General features: G+C 33.3%; 1 protein-coding gene across 2 annotated transcripts; it reads left to right on the plus strand.

The window, feature by feature from the left end:
- Window positions 1-1,035: 1,035 nt before the first annotated feature.
- Window positions 1,036-9,743, plus strand: LOC132298838 (3'-5' exonuclease). Of its 2 annotated transcripts, XM_059795181.1 has the most exons (6): window positions 1,038-1,543; window positions 5,055-5,249; window positions 7,739-7,869; window positions 7,986-8,147; window positions 8,978-9,088; window positions 9,176-9,743. In XM_059795181.1, exons 1-6 carry the CDS (start codon window positions 1,204-1,206, stop codon window positions 9,242-9,244), a joined length of 1,008 nt encoding a protein of 335 aa, XP_059651164.1. In that variant the 5' UTR covers window positions 1,038-1,203; the 3' UTR covers window positions 9,245-9,743. The 2 variants fall into 2 exon arrangements, with proteins under 2 accessions (XP_059651167.1, XP_059651164.1); XM_059795184.1 differs by lacking the exon at window positions 5,055-5,249 and having other exon boundaries at window positions 1,036-1,543.
- The last annotated feature ends 5,528 nt before the right edge of the window (window positions 9,744-15,271 follow it).

Below are 15,271 nucleotides of genomic sequence, written 5' to 3' on the forward strand. Positions count from 1 at the left end.
ATACTAAAAAAATAAATAAATATGGAAAGTTTTTGCTACTTTTCCAAACAACAACGTATATTTAATATTTTGTTAGTATAACTTATCTAAAAATATTTTTAATGCTGGTGTAAAAAATGTGAATGAGAGAGAAAGAAAGAGGGGAAAAAAATATTTATCATACAAAATTTTGAGCTTAGTATTAAATTTCTATATTGGTTAGAATTTAATTTAAAGCGTGAATGAGAGCAAAAAAAGGGAACAAAATAAGTCATATAATGATGTAAATTTTTGGGGGTCAATATTAAATTTATATATCAATCAGAGTTCAATGAATGAGGGAGGAGAGAGGAAAGAGAAAAGAAGAAAAAATTATTTTAAGATATAAATATTTAAGGCTAATATAAAATCGGAATGAATAAATGAGGAGAAAAGAGAAAAGAGAAGGACTAAGTTATTTTAGCATATAAATATTTGAGGTCTAATATAAAATTGAGTGGGGAAAGGGAAAAAAAGAAGTTATTTTAGGATTTAAATCTTTAAGACCTAATATAATTTTTTTATATTTATTAGAGTTTAACAATATTAGCAAATAATTATAGTATAACTTAATATAAGAAAATTTTAAATTTTTGGACCTTCTTATTGGCTGGGGCTTTAGGCAAAATGCCTAAGGCTCGAGCCGGTCTATTTGTATAAATAAATGAATATGCAGCAGCAGTGCTGTCTAATAACTTAAGCTTTTTGAGTAAATGAGTAAGCGGCCACCCGTTATAACTATGGCCTTCGATAGTCCCAAGTATAGAGTTTAGAGTCATCCTCGGACAAGAACAGAAAAAAAAAAAAAAAAAAAAAAACTAATTTATTTTTACAATGTTGTAATGACATCACTTCTTACATAATGACGTCAATTAATAATTAGTGGGATGTGTTTGACAGTTCAACAATCTTACTTCCTGTCATTACCCTTATTTTTATCCTAAAAAATTAGGAAAATTTATCCGGCCAAAGTTTTGTTGTAATAGTGAACTTGTAAAAAAAATGGGGGCAAACCCAGATTGGGACCAAAATAATTTGAATACCAAAATAATTTGAATAATGAATAGAAAGATGGGTTATATGTGTTCGGTCATGTCAATCGCTCTGAAACCCAAATAGCAACGAAACACAATTCTTCAAAGAAGCCCGCCACATCCACTCTTTCAATCCTGGAGAACTTTACAAATGCAATCGGGAGGTGAATCACCTGTAATTCCCTCCGTTTCGGATTCAGATTGGGACAAACCCTTCACACACCAAGAACTCGAAGCAATCGAAGCCGCGTTTCAATCCGCAACCTCCTCCTCATCTCCGATCAAGCGACGCCGCCGTTCTCCGATTTGTAGCGATGAGGACGACGGCGCTGGCTTTGACCGCCGCAAAAATATCCGTCGGTTGCCGGATTCAATCGCCGGTGGCTATTGCTTAAAAAGTGAAAGCAATTCGATGCAATTCCCGAATTCATTTTCTTTCGCGCGTTGTCGGCGAAATCCACTCCGCAGTCTTTATCACTCTTCCTCTAAGGGTAAATGTTTTCTTTACTAACATTTTTTCAATTACTTTTTGGACTGTTTTCGATAGAGTTGGAGTCCATTATTGGTTTTGATGTCCATGTGTGTGTGTGTGTATATATATATATGATGCGCAATTGAAATTGGATATTTGGTAGTTTTGGTGCCATCTTTATCATTTGGGAACACTGATACTGTAAGCAAATATTTGGTATAGTGGTACATTACCATATTGGGAACTCACTCTTTCAGTCTTTCCCTTGTCCTGAAAAAAAAAAATTATACATTAGGATAGTTTTATGAGTTCAAATTACAATAAAATAACTTGGATGATATCAAAGAATTTTTTTTAGCATGGTATGAAGTTCCATTTGATATAGTGACAACTCTGGCAAATCATCTCAGCATTGCTGGACTCTCTTCGTTTGGATAGAGTCATTTGGAAAGAAAAGAAAGGAAAGGATAGTGGAAATTGTGTTTGGGTAGTTTTTAGTGTAGAGAAAACAAAAGATTGGGAGGGATAGAAAATGGGAAGATTTGGAGGGAAAAGATATTGGGTTAAGTAGTATTTTCATAATCTTAAAACTACCCTCTTATAACATTTGACTCATATCTTTTAAAATTTTATAAAAAGGTTATGATATTAATGTAGTGGTTATCCTTTCTTTTCTTTTATCTCTTCTGCCTGTTCCAAACAAGAATACTATGTTTTCCTTTCTTTTCCTTCATAATTTATCCAAACATGAATAGAGGTTATTGCTATCATTTCTTTTCTTTTCTTTTCTCTTATAACTAATGGTATCATTTATTTTCTTTTCTCTCATCTTCATCCAAACAAAGACATAGTAACAGGAGAGAAAAAGAGAAGCTTGATGTTGTGTCTTTTACCAGATATGTCTAATGTGGGTCACTTGAAATGACTTTGTTTCGTGAGGTGACTTGTGAGACATGAAAAAGAAAGGAGCAAGATATGACCACGATAAGGAATTGCAATTACATTTATTGGTGGAAATGAGGAAATTTAATTCAAAGAACCTTCATGTGTCTTTCTTTGATTGAGGGTCGAGTCAAAATAGAAATGGGTGATAGTCTAGATGGTTTTCTTTGCACTATTAAAGACACTAACACGAATATGATAAAACATGGATATGATGACACGTCAAATTCTAAAATAGATTTAAAGACACGGGTTGGACAAGACTATATAAAAATATAGAATTTTAATTATATACATCTACATATAAGACAACAATAGAACATCATTTTAATTTTCCAATTCCAAACTAAGAATTGAATAATTTGGAGGGTGAAGCTATGCAAATGTCATAATTTTTTTACTTTATATACAAAACTGCACTCTCTCCTATTGTGTTTGTTTCATTACATTTATATTCTTGTCCTATATTAATTTGTGTGTTAAATGTTTGACTTACCAATAACCATGTCTATGATTTCAATTTTTCATAAAGAAAAGGTTGGGACACTTGGGAGTTTGTTCATTTTAGTTCTAAGATTGATGGATATGATTTCTTTTAGGATGTGTTTATGCTACATAAGGCTTGTGTCTGGGATGTGTCATCCAAGTTTTTGAAATAGTGAAATTTATTTTTGAATTACAGACACATTTGTGATAATACCGGGCACGTGTCTAGGAGTGTTTGCAAAGTGTCAACATCTAACACTTGTTTGACATGGACACTAAACCTTTTTAGAAGTGTATGTTCTTATCTTTTGCAATATATGAAATCCGTAAGTGTCGGTTAGGTCTCCTTTGTAATGTTAAATAATTTAATATAAATTGAAAAATATAATGTGTCACAAACATGGATAGCAAAACATAAAATAGCATTACAAGGAAGATCACACTGATGACCTCAACCAGAAGTGGATCTAGATTTTGACAAGAGAAGTGAAAATGAGAGTGGTGATGAGAGTGAGAGGAGGAGAATAGTCCTGAGAGGAGTGTTAATAACGATGATGAGGAGGAGGAGCAATGATCATGACTTCTTTGTAGCTACTTTGCTTATTTTGTTATATTGCATATCCATGTTAGGACTTAGTGTGATGTTATGGGAAATTTCATTGTCAAAACCTTTGTCGAGCTGTAATTTTCTATTTAGTTGTGTCTTGTTGAGTTTCGTGAGGAGTAAATAAGAACACTCTAAAGACATTTCATAATCAGTCACTGAAGGACATGTAATAAGAACACTTAGAGATACAGTAACTGTTAGCAATTCTGGCTAACAGGATTAGGTTTTAACTCTTTGGATTGTTTCAACTCTAGACTAAGTCCTTGTTTTTCCTGTTCAGGTTTTTTACATAAAAAAATCCAGTGTCTTTGTACTTGCCTTTTACTTGTAATTATGCTATGTTTTTTTATGATTTTGTTTGATAATCATTTAAAAGTAAAAAATGGTGCATTGACTAAAGGCGACTTATTCACCCCCTCCCCAGGTTACTTCCAGAGGATCTAACTGGGTATTCCTGTGTCAATTTGTTAAACTATTATGTATTTTTAGATTATATTTAATAAACAATTATTTAGATAGTAATTGTTTAATTTTGATACATTTTTGTTAGTCATTTAGACCAATTCTGTATGTGTTAAATGGTATATTTTGTTTATTTCATGACGTGTTTTGTAATTCCTATTTTTCCTAAAATTTCTGTACTCTCTTTTATTTTTTATTTATTTTATTTTTTATTATTATTTTTTTAATTTTTTTATTTATTTTAAAACAAGGATTTTTGTCATTTTATCTAGCAAATTGTTGCATATTGCTGCGTATTGCCAGATACCAATCTATGATGTTCCCATCTAGTCACCTTAGCGGCTCTTGAATCAGCGATCAATATGACAACTTCAGTCTCGGTGATATTTGGAACTTTTTAAAAAATCTCATTATTGGGGTCTATTGTGTTTTTCCATTCCTGCATGCCTCTGGTATATACATATATTTGAAAAAGTTACTCAAAAAATGTAAAGAGCCACTGATACATCTTTGGTATTTGGCGAGCCAGAAAGCTATTAGTTTCTGAATGGGAGGTAATAAAGTTAATTACTTAATTAATATTATATATTTTCTATTAACTTGTGGAAATGTGCTCCTATATAGTATTGCACAAATGGCTGTTCAGATTGCATATCAAACATGATGGTTGCTGTCTCAGTTATTTGCTGGCAAACTGCAAAGAAATGTATTTCATGTTTTTGTAGCATTAAGGCATTTTCTTGTGTCTTTCTTCGACAAGACTTTGAAGATGAGTTTTACTATAATTGACCTTTATGTATATATATATATATATATATATATATATTCTAATCTCACTTTAATGCTTCCTCTCCTCCTCCCTCCCTTGTTTTTTTATCATTCCACAGGCACTTTGAAACTATTTCTCTGCATTCTTTTAAAAATAAGAATAAAATAAAATAAATAATTTCACATTTCTTTAACACTCTTATCCAAAGCTTTTTTTCAGAAATAAGAAAAAGCTTTAGTGACACAATCTTCTTTGTGTTCCCAGTATCAGCTAAGACTGCTAAGTTAACAATGAGATATCCCACATTGAATTTTGGAGGTCAAATCCTGTATAGCAGAACAGTTGCTGAGGTAGATAAAGCTGCAAAGGAGCTTTTAAAGTTTGTTGAATTTAAGAAAAGTGAAGTGGGTCGGGCCGTTCTTGGATTTGACATTGAGTGGAGACCAACATTCAGAAGAGGTTGGTTCAATAAACAGAAAATTCTTATTTTCATTTGATTTAGTATGCATATTTTGTATGATATTTGCCAGTTGATGCATAAGGATTATTGAATATATATATATATATATATATATATATATATTTTAATTTTCTTAACCTGCTACTTAAGCCTGAATTTTTACTTCTTTAGGTTGGCTAATTCATGGATATGTTGGATGGCTGAATTTAATTTCTTTTTGTTTGATCTTTTTTGTTTCCTTTCCCGTTGGATAATTTTGTGTGCAGAGTTCAAAGAATATTACATTTTATTAATTTTGAGATATTATAACTTGACAGTGAAATTGTTAATTTCTTTTATTTTCTTTCTATTTTTCTTTTCTATATTGTTACTATTATTTTCGATAAAATTATATTTTCACAATTCATTTAAGGTTGTATTTTATTATGTTTCTTATCTTATTATATCAATTCAAAATCGTGTGAGTTATACTGGGAAAATGCTTCCTAAGAAAGCAATTTGGAAGAAAACAAAGTATACACTTAGTCACATAGTTCGCATCTGAGGGTCACGCTCTCAAGCTCCGCACGCGGATCGGTAGATTGGGAGCAAAATCGTGCAAAATTCGCGATTTGTTTATCTGAATTCGCGAACTCGTTTTTTTGAATTCGCGAATATAATTCTTGAAACCGCATAATCATATTTGTTCTTCTCTTGCGGCTCTTGCCCCTTTACTAGACCGATTTGGGCTTTTTTGCAGTCCAAATGCAGATTTCAGGTCGCTCATCTTCCTTGGGAGAACTTCATCAGTTGAGCATCGCACCATTGGAAAGGTCTAAATATGCAGAATTCAAGTAACAAACTAATACTCACCAGATTGAGGCTTGAGTATTATGATTTGTAGATGATTGAAGAGTGCATACCTTCCTCTTCACTGTTATCAACCGGATCTGGACAAGGCTGCTTTCTATGGGAGTGACTTTGTCTTCACAAGAAGACTCATCCACCGGAGCAGGATCGAGCGTTGGAGGCTTTTCCTCTCTCTTCTAGAATGTTGAGTAACTTTGCCTAGGGTTTTCTAGACTATATAATACTGTAAATTGTCTTTTGTCTCTTGGACCAACCGTGGATTGGGGAGGGCTTTTGGCATGGCGATCTGGGTTTTGGGTTGGGCTTTAGTCATAGCCCTTTGTTTTTGTTCATATTTTGGCTGGGCTTTGCCCTGTGTATATTTTTAATTCATCAATTATATATATATATATATGACTACTCCATAAAATTTATTTAATCAAAGTAATAATAATTAAAAATTTGATTATTTTTGAATAATTTCAGAATAAAAATAATAAAATATAATATGTAATAATTAAAAATGATAATATATGAAGTGAAATAATTACATAAAAATAAATATACAGCAGTTCTCACAGCGTTCCCGCTCTCAACTAATTTTAAATTTGCTGCTCTCGCGCTCCCGCTCCCGCATTATGTGACTTAGAATATATATGCAAATTAAAAAAATATTTATTCCCAAATCTCAGTCCACGTGGAGAACATATTGTGGCTTAGCCTCTTAGGCAAACTTTTGAATGGATTTTAATTTTTTGAGACCCAATGCATTTTCCACTTTCTCTTCCCATATATATTTTTTATAACTCCTATTTCCGTCATGACTAATAGATTTTATTATCTATATATTTTGATTGCATCTTTTCTTTTTTGCTGGATAGAGTTAGGCTTTATTGTATAAATAATACAATGGTATGAAATTTGTGGAAATATATTTTTACTTCAATGTCAGGTGAGGATTAGACTAGTGGAAATACGATTTGAATTTTAGATCTCACCAAAGTATGAAAGAATCATTTTGTTTCTCAAGCATTTGTGTAATATCGAATGGTTTATGTGATTCATAGTGATATTCCATGAATAGTAGCAACTTGGTTGGTCATAGTTTGGGAAGAGCTTCTGAATCTGGAATCCTTGAGAATAGTGAGGGTGTTTCCTGCATATATGAATCCAATAGTAGTTTTAATACTAATGATAATAGTGGCCTTACTTGCTCTCTTGTACACTTGGATTTCTACACTTCAACACGACACTCAAATGGAAAAGATACTTGTATTACTACAGATAATAGAATGCAAGGACTAGAACTTATAGGTACAACACTTGTTACCAATGGAGAACCAACACTTTTTAAGTAAATTACAATAGAATAGAACGTATACTCACTCTAGTGATACTCCAGCTATTGGGGCTTGTTGGTCAAATGGACCCTCACCTCTTGTATAGGCACCCACTTTCACTTTGAGTGGTTAGCATAAATATGATGAATGTCTAGGTACCTCCATGCTTGCACTCTCCTTTTGATTCTAATGCACTTAAAAGAGCGACTCAGCAGGGGATACAATTCAATAATATGAATTCTTTTCTATGAGAGCTTAATTTTGCCAGTGGTTAGACTTCTATTATTGGATCATTACTAAAAGAGACCTAAATGCTGTAGGTGTTTCGCCCGGGAAGGCTGCGGTTTTGCAGATATGTGGGAACAAGAATTTTTGTTACGTGATGCACATTATTCATTCAGGAGTTCCTCAGAGTTTGCAATCTCTTCTCGAGGATCCTTCATCTGTGAAGGTTAGTTGATCTGTAAACTCAAATAGTTCTGATTTTGCTACAAGTAATGTCTCAACCTTTCATAAATTCTACATAATTTATATTTATCTAGTGTGAACTGCTTAACTCAAGCACAGGTTGGAGTGGGAATTGGAAATGATGCTGTTAAGTTTTTTAAAGATCATAACGTATCTGTGAAAGATTTGGAAGACCTGTCTGCTCTAGCAAATCAAAAGCTTGTTGGAGATCCCAAGCAGTGGGGTCTAGGATCACTGACTGAAATGGTTATCTGCAAACAGGTTATTTTTGGGGCTCTTTATTTAATCAGTATTCTTTGCTCTCTCCTATTTCTAATTCTGTTTTGGCAAACCATGATGGGTGACTCAATAACTGGGGATAACTGGTTTGGTTCCCTGTTTTAGTGTTATTCATTTCCTTTTCCATTTATTTTCGTAATGTTTCGAATTGTTCAGAACATAGTTTATCTGATATTTATTGAGTGAAGTTCACTGTTGCTTTTCATGTAGTTGTTCATTGTGCCATAATTCATGGTAAAGTGCATGCATAACCTCTCTGTGCCAAACTTGATAGACATAACTTAAAATAACCCGTATTGGTTGCTTATGGAAAACGTCGATCACTATCAATTACAATATTTTATTCTGATACTTTAAACAGGGCTTTTCTAATGGAAAGATTCCGTTAAATTTGTAATGCCAAGTGCCGTGGTTGAGATTAATAGGCACAAGGATAGACTCTGCAATAGCTTATGAAGACATTGTTGACATGATCACCTAGGCGTTTGCTTTGATATAATATCTTTTCACATATGAATAAGCAATGCCGTTGAAATTTCTAATGTTGTTCCTTGAAATTCCAGAGTTTGTTTAAGGAATCAATTAAGTCGGTCCATTCAGCAATACTCTTGCCTTACAAATAACGTTTTGTTTTCTAGAAGCTTAGACTTGCTCGACGTGTTACTGCATTATGACTTACACTTGATTGAATGATGGTGTCTAAAATATGACTTTAGCTACTTGGTTTCTCAGTTTAAGGCCATCATATGCTTTGCAAATATACGCAAGGATTATTGCCATCAGGTCTAATCTAAGTTTCAAAAATGTTGCAGATTCAGAAACCCAACAGAATTAGACTGGGAAACTGGGAGGCTAATGTTTTATCACAGCAACAACTACAGTATGCTGCCACAGATGCTTTTGCTTCTTGGTTTCTATACGAGGTAGATGGATCGTCTTTTTCTTTGTTTTCTAGTTACATTACTGTCGTTTCATGGGTGAAGAATATTTTCTTCTTGACATTACTACAGGCGCTGAAGAGCCTCCCAGATGCTGCTGTTAGCAAAAGTGAGGAACCGTTGGAAGCGACGCCACAATGATCTTGCTGCTATCACCATCAATCTTTACCATATATTTGGATAAGAGCCATCTTGAAATTCCAGAGTACAAGACATGTTCCTGAGTTTGTGAGTGATTTCCTTCGGTTCCCTTCAAAGCAGTGACTGTATCGGACTCCCAGGCCTTTCCTAGAATGAAATCCAAGCAAGTGGGAATCTGTTTCCTTGCTCGAATCTATAAGAAGTTTTGGTAAAAGGAGGAAGACCCGCGACTTTGCCCTAAGCATTTTCTTTTTTTAGCTTTGGATCAGAGCATTCTTCAGATCCCCTTCAAAGTAAGCTCTTTATCTTTTTAATCCTCTTTGTAGAAGAAATATTTATTGAATGACAATCTTATGGGTAGATGTTGTTTCATGGGTTCGAATCGTAAACGGGTTTACACGATTAACCCGTTTAATTAATCGTGTCGTATTTGGGTTGAGAGGTTCAACACGTTTAACTATACATGTTATAAATAAATTTCTATTTAAGTTTCAAAATAGCTATCTAAATTTGTATCTTATAATTTATTCATTTGTAAATTAGAGATTATTTGGATTGAAACTTGTATTTTTTTTTTTTTAATATTTATTGTTTAATTGAATATTATTAATAATTTAAATAATATAATGTTTCGTTTTATTAATAGATCATTAAACGTGTTACACATATAACCTGTTTAATAAACAGGTCGGGTTAGTGTTGAGAGCTTTTGATACGACTATTAAACGGGTCGTGTTCGGATTGAGTTGTTTAGTATAATATCCTTAGGTCGACACAATACTATTAGGATCCACAAACTTGAATTGCTACCCTATTGAATGTAGATTAAAGGCATAAATCGCCTATGTATTACGGATATTGTGCATATTACACCATTGTCGTCAATACTGCAAATGAACAGACTATTTGGAACATCTCGGGCGCCACTCAGAATCATTCACTAAGTAATGAGTCGAGCCAGGAGTCATTTAACAAACGAGCCCAACTTTAACAATATTAAGTTCGGTTTACGAAGGTAGTTGACATACTCATTTACATAAGACCCATTATATTTAAAATGTTATATTTGGAAGCCTCCCATAATATTCAAGTTTAGTTTTTGTCACTTTCATTAGTCCGGTTGGTAGGATTTACATTGCGGAAATACAGGCGGCCAATTTTTTTTCCAAAAGGGCCAAATTGGTAAATATAAAATTTAAATTTAAAAATAAAATAAAATTGTAATGATTTTTTTTTTTTTTTTTTCAATGCATTTTAATGTATATCTTTAAAAGTCTACAAATGATATAGAATAAAAAATGACGAAAAAGAATGGTTAACCATCCATGAATTGAATTCTAATATGTACTCCTTATATTGTAGCCACCAGAGTTACAATAATAATTAACAAGTTTGATATTAGATTAAAATTTTAAAAGCGAAATTAAAAAGGTTCATTTAACTTAAAAATAAAATAAAATAAATTCAAACTATCGTTATTAACTAGATAGATAACCATAAAATAAAATAAAAATAGAAAAGAAAATTTAAAATTTTGGAATGGCCAAGAAATTAAATTATATTTGAGTAACCAAATTTAAACAAAATTGCTGACCATAAAGTAAAAAAAAAAAAAAAAAAAAAATGAATAATGATCGAATCTAAAAGTTAAATGCTAATGAGTGATCATTTAATGTTTTATTACGTAAATGTCTTTATTATAATAAATTATTTTATAATTAACCAAATTTACCCGCCCATTCTTTTTTCTGCAGCTCAAATTTGTGAAAGAGCTGGGAAAATTATTTTCATGGCTTCTGGTTCTATTTTTAGCAGAATTCCAATTAAGTCTTTTAATTGGCCTACATTAGTAGGAATCATACTTCTTTTCAACTTTTTATAATCTTATGTTCCCCACTTTTATTTTATTTTTCTTTTTTGAAAAGAAATAAAAAAAAAAATGTTTTTAAAAGTACACTTACACTCTGATTATATAATCAACTCAACTTAACAAAAAAATTTCTTTTCAACGATTTAAAGTTGGCTACATGAATCTTGTTCAGAGGGCCACATATGATCCAATGAAAAGGTCAAATTGTACAGTTGGAAACCTAATACTGAGTGATGTGAGAAATGACACTAAATTTTGTTATTTTTTAAATTAATACGTATTAGATTTGATTTAGGTCATATGTTTAAATTTTTAAATTTATTATAAAATTGAACTGGACTTGGACTTTTATTATGTTGGAGGTCCAAAGAAAATAATCATGTTAAAAGATTAAGAAAAAATTACCATGGCCACAATTACGACAAAGTAAAAAAAATATTTAAAAGTTGCTATATTATCACCTAAAGGTTATGCAGAGAATAATTAAACCTATCACTCACTCTTATTCATAAATGTCATGCCACTTGTTCTGTCATTTGACCTTGATGATACTAGAAATGACGAAATTTATAGGGATTTTTACGTATGCCAATTGTTCTGTTATTTTACCTTGATGATACTAGAAATGACGAAATTTATAGGGATTTTTACGTATGTGGTGGTAGCAGAAGTATATTATTAGATGATTGACTAGTTTGTATATTTACTATTTCATGAACCAAAAGTGGAGAGTTACTAATTGAACCCCTTTTATAAGATAAAATTATATTTTTGCCCCTAAAGTTTATTTTATGCACAAATTATCCAAAGAAGAACTTCTAGCAATTCTAAAATATTTTTAAATAACACTTAGGAACTGTTACATTTCACGAGAATCGGAAAATGCAACATATAACCTTCAATGAAGAATAGAAGAACTTAGATCTAGAATTATTCTTACACAGAATATTCTAGAAGTTAGATGACAAAAATTTTAGTTAGGTTTATGAACAGAATAAATTTTAATAACTTAGACACCTCGATAAAATGACTCGGAGAAAACTTAGATTATATTAAAACAATAGTTGAACAAAAGTCTAGTCCTGAAAACTTAGATAATTAAATTATAATTTTCGCCATTAAAGATATAAATAGTGATATAAAAGATATTGCAAAAAATCAAAAAATAATTATAGACAATTTAAAATCATTAAAAGAAGATATCCAAATGTTATTGTAATAATTTATGAGCATTAGTAATCCTGATTACCTATAAGCATTATCTGAGCTCTATAAAATAGATAAAGAACTTATAGGATTTACAAGTTTTACGACAGATGCAAAATCAACCAATATATATATTAGACAAAACAACTTTTTAATCCAGTTATTACTCTAGCTATCAGAAAAAGTTAATAAACTCGAAGAAGGTAGAAGTATTACAAGAGAGTATTCCTAGAGAATCTTTTAAAGAAATAGCTGAGCTGAGCTCTCAGATAAAATAAAAGATTTAAAATTATCAACTAATCATTTCTCGACTAAAAGCACCAAGCCAATAAATCTATTACAACCATATAAAGAATGACCATTATTCTTAGCAAAGCCAAAGAAATAATGCGTGTACAAGATTTACATGATAATGAACAAGATATTCAAAATTATTTAGAAATAGGAATGAAGAAAGTATCCTATAAAGTTAATCTTTATTCCAATAATCTGTTAGATTTCTAGAGTGTAGACACTAAAATTTAGGGGGCTTTGGTTTTAACGAATGGACCCATTAAATATAGGCCTAATGTTTAAATAAATTATTTAATTTACCAGGCTTGGTCCACTTAAATTATTCAATTAGCCCAGCCCAGATAATTAAATGAAACGATAATTATTCCTAATAAAATATATTTTGAATAATTATCTTTAAGGATAATTATCACAATATAACCGGTCCGGCCCAGTTATAGTTTTATCCTTATCAGGAGATGACACGTGTCATCATCCTATTAGTCCAAGAAGCCTATAAATAGAGGCTTGGAGGAAGAAAAAAAAAGGGAGAGGATTCAGAATTCAGAAGTCTACAAATTCAGACACAAATTCAGAATTCAGAAGTTCAGAGACTCAGAAATCCAGAGACTCAGAATTCAGACACAAATTCAGAATCGAAACCCAAAAGCAAAGAACATCAAGCACATCCAACAACGTGCCGTTCTTCATCAAATTCCACAGTGATTCAAGAACAAGCTCGTGCAACCCTTGGATCCAACCAACCAAAAACAAGGAGATCGAATCAGAGGACCATTCTTTGATTGTAAAAGATATTACAAAGGACTGTACTCCACATTCATAAATTAATAAAATTGATATTTGTTCCATATTTTGTTTCTATTGCAGACTTACAAAATTTGTGTGTACAAATTTGTGGCACGCCCGGTGGGACCACCTTTGCCTCTCATCTCTTTCTCCTACCATCAAGTTTCTTCTCTATCAAATTCTATGGCTCCCCCTAAGATTCAGACAGACAAGAAAGCCCAAAAAAACATCGCTATTGCAAAGGTCGACGCTAAAGCCACCATGAAAAGTGGCACGAAGACCAAATTAATCGATGGAAGTACCTTGACGGGCCCTGTGACACGTAGCAAGTCCCAGGCGATGGCGTCATTCAAACTTCAGTAAGATGTGGTGAAAACTAATCCTGCAACACCGGCGAACGTGAAAACTCAACATGTCAAAAACCTTGACATTGTTCCAGAGGAGGCTCCACCACCAGATTCACTTTGTTCTATCTATGATGCTCACTCTAGTGTCGGTTCACCCCCAGAGTCACCACGTCAGACTTCGGAGCAATCAATCACTTCAAGGAACGTGGATTCTCAAGGCTTATCATACTCAGATGTGGTTGCTACTATGATGACTGGAGCTGCTACGGTGGAGGAACAACTAGCAACTATGGCTCATTCCATTGAGAACCTCACAAAGACTATTGAAGAAAAGGACTTGCAAATCGCTACACTAATGAATAAATTAGAAGTTCAGACCTTCGGTGAAACACCAATGCCATCCAGGAATCGTGCAACTTTCACACCACCACCGTCTGGGAAACCTACATCTTCCACAGCAATACTAACGGAGAATCCTAATTCTACGGCACAAGGTACTCACAGGGAGAATCCCAAACAGACGCCGGTGACAGAACAAGTGACCAGTCAAAACCAGACGCCGGGGATAGAATAGGCGACTGGTCAAACCAATCATACCTCTTCTTCAGTCTCTTCATTATCTGTCGAACAATTGCAAGATATGATAGCGAATACAATCCGAGCTCAATATGGTGGTGTCTCACAGAGCACTCTCATGTACTCAAAGCCCTATACAAGGAGAATCGACAATATGAGAATGCATGTAGGATACTAACCTCCGAAGATTCAGCAATTTGACGGAAAAGGTAAGCCCAAGCAACACATTGCCCATTTTGTCGAGACTTGTAACAATGCCAGAACAGAGGGGGACTTACTAGTCAAACAATTTGTCCGGTCCCTTAAAGGAAACGCGTTCGAGTGGTACACTAACCTAAAGTCAGAATCAATTGATAGTTGAGACCAGATGGAACGAGAATTCTTGAACAGGTTCTAAGCACTCGTCGTACTGTTAGTATGATAGAGTTGACTAACACGAAGCAATGGAAGGATGAGCCTGTAATCGATTACATTAATTGGTGGAGAGCCCTCAGTTTTGACTGCAAGGACCGTTTGTCAGAAGTATCTGCTGTGGAGATGTGTATGCAGGGAATGCATTGGGGCCTGCTCTACATTCTGCAAGGCATAAAACCTCGCACATTTGAGGAATTGGCTACGCGTGCCCATGACATGGAGATCAGTATGAAATCCTATGACGGCAAAAGTCCCATGACTATAGAACCACGCAAAGATAAGAAGGACTGGAAGAAGGGCGACAAGTCATCAAAAAATGCGGCTAAAGATTCAATGGCTATCTCAACCACCCCAATCAAGATATCTGTTAAAGATGACAAGAAGGATGATAAAAAGCCTCGCCAGTTTCAAGAGAGAGAGAGACAGCGTCCTACGCTAAAGGAGTTAGAGAAGAAAGAATACCCCTTCCTCGATTCCGATGTTCCTGGCATCTTGGAATGTTTACTTGAAAGTAAAGTTATAGAACTCCCTGAA

The sequence above is a fragment of the Cornus florida genome, unplaced genomic scaffold (assembly GCF_030987335.1).
Source record: "Cornus florida cultivar Cherokee Brave unplaced genomic scaffold, ASM3098733v1 CherokeeBrave_3.0.0_Hap2_Chr01, whole genome shotgun sequence".
NCBI lineage: Eukaryota > Viridiplantae > Streptophyta > Magnoliopsida > Cornales > Cornaceae > Cornus > Cornus florida.

Excerpts from the sequence above, each read along its gene's own strand:
- LOC132298838 (XM_059795181.1), top strand. The coding sequence starts at position 1,204 with ATGCAATCGGGAGGTGAATCACCTGTAATTCCCTCCGTTTCGGATTCA. Across the intron at positions 8,148-8,977 it reads AAATGGTTATCTGCAAACAG|ATTCAGAAACCCAACAGAAT; the intron begins GTTATTTTTGGG and ends AAAATGTTGCAG. Across the intron at positions 9,089-9,175 it reads CTTCTTGGTTTCTATACGAG|GCGCTGAAGAGCCTCCCAGA; the intron begins GTAGATGGATCG and ends ACATTACTACAG.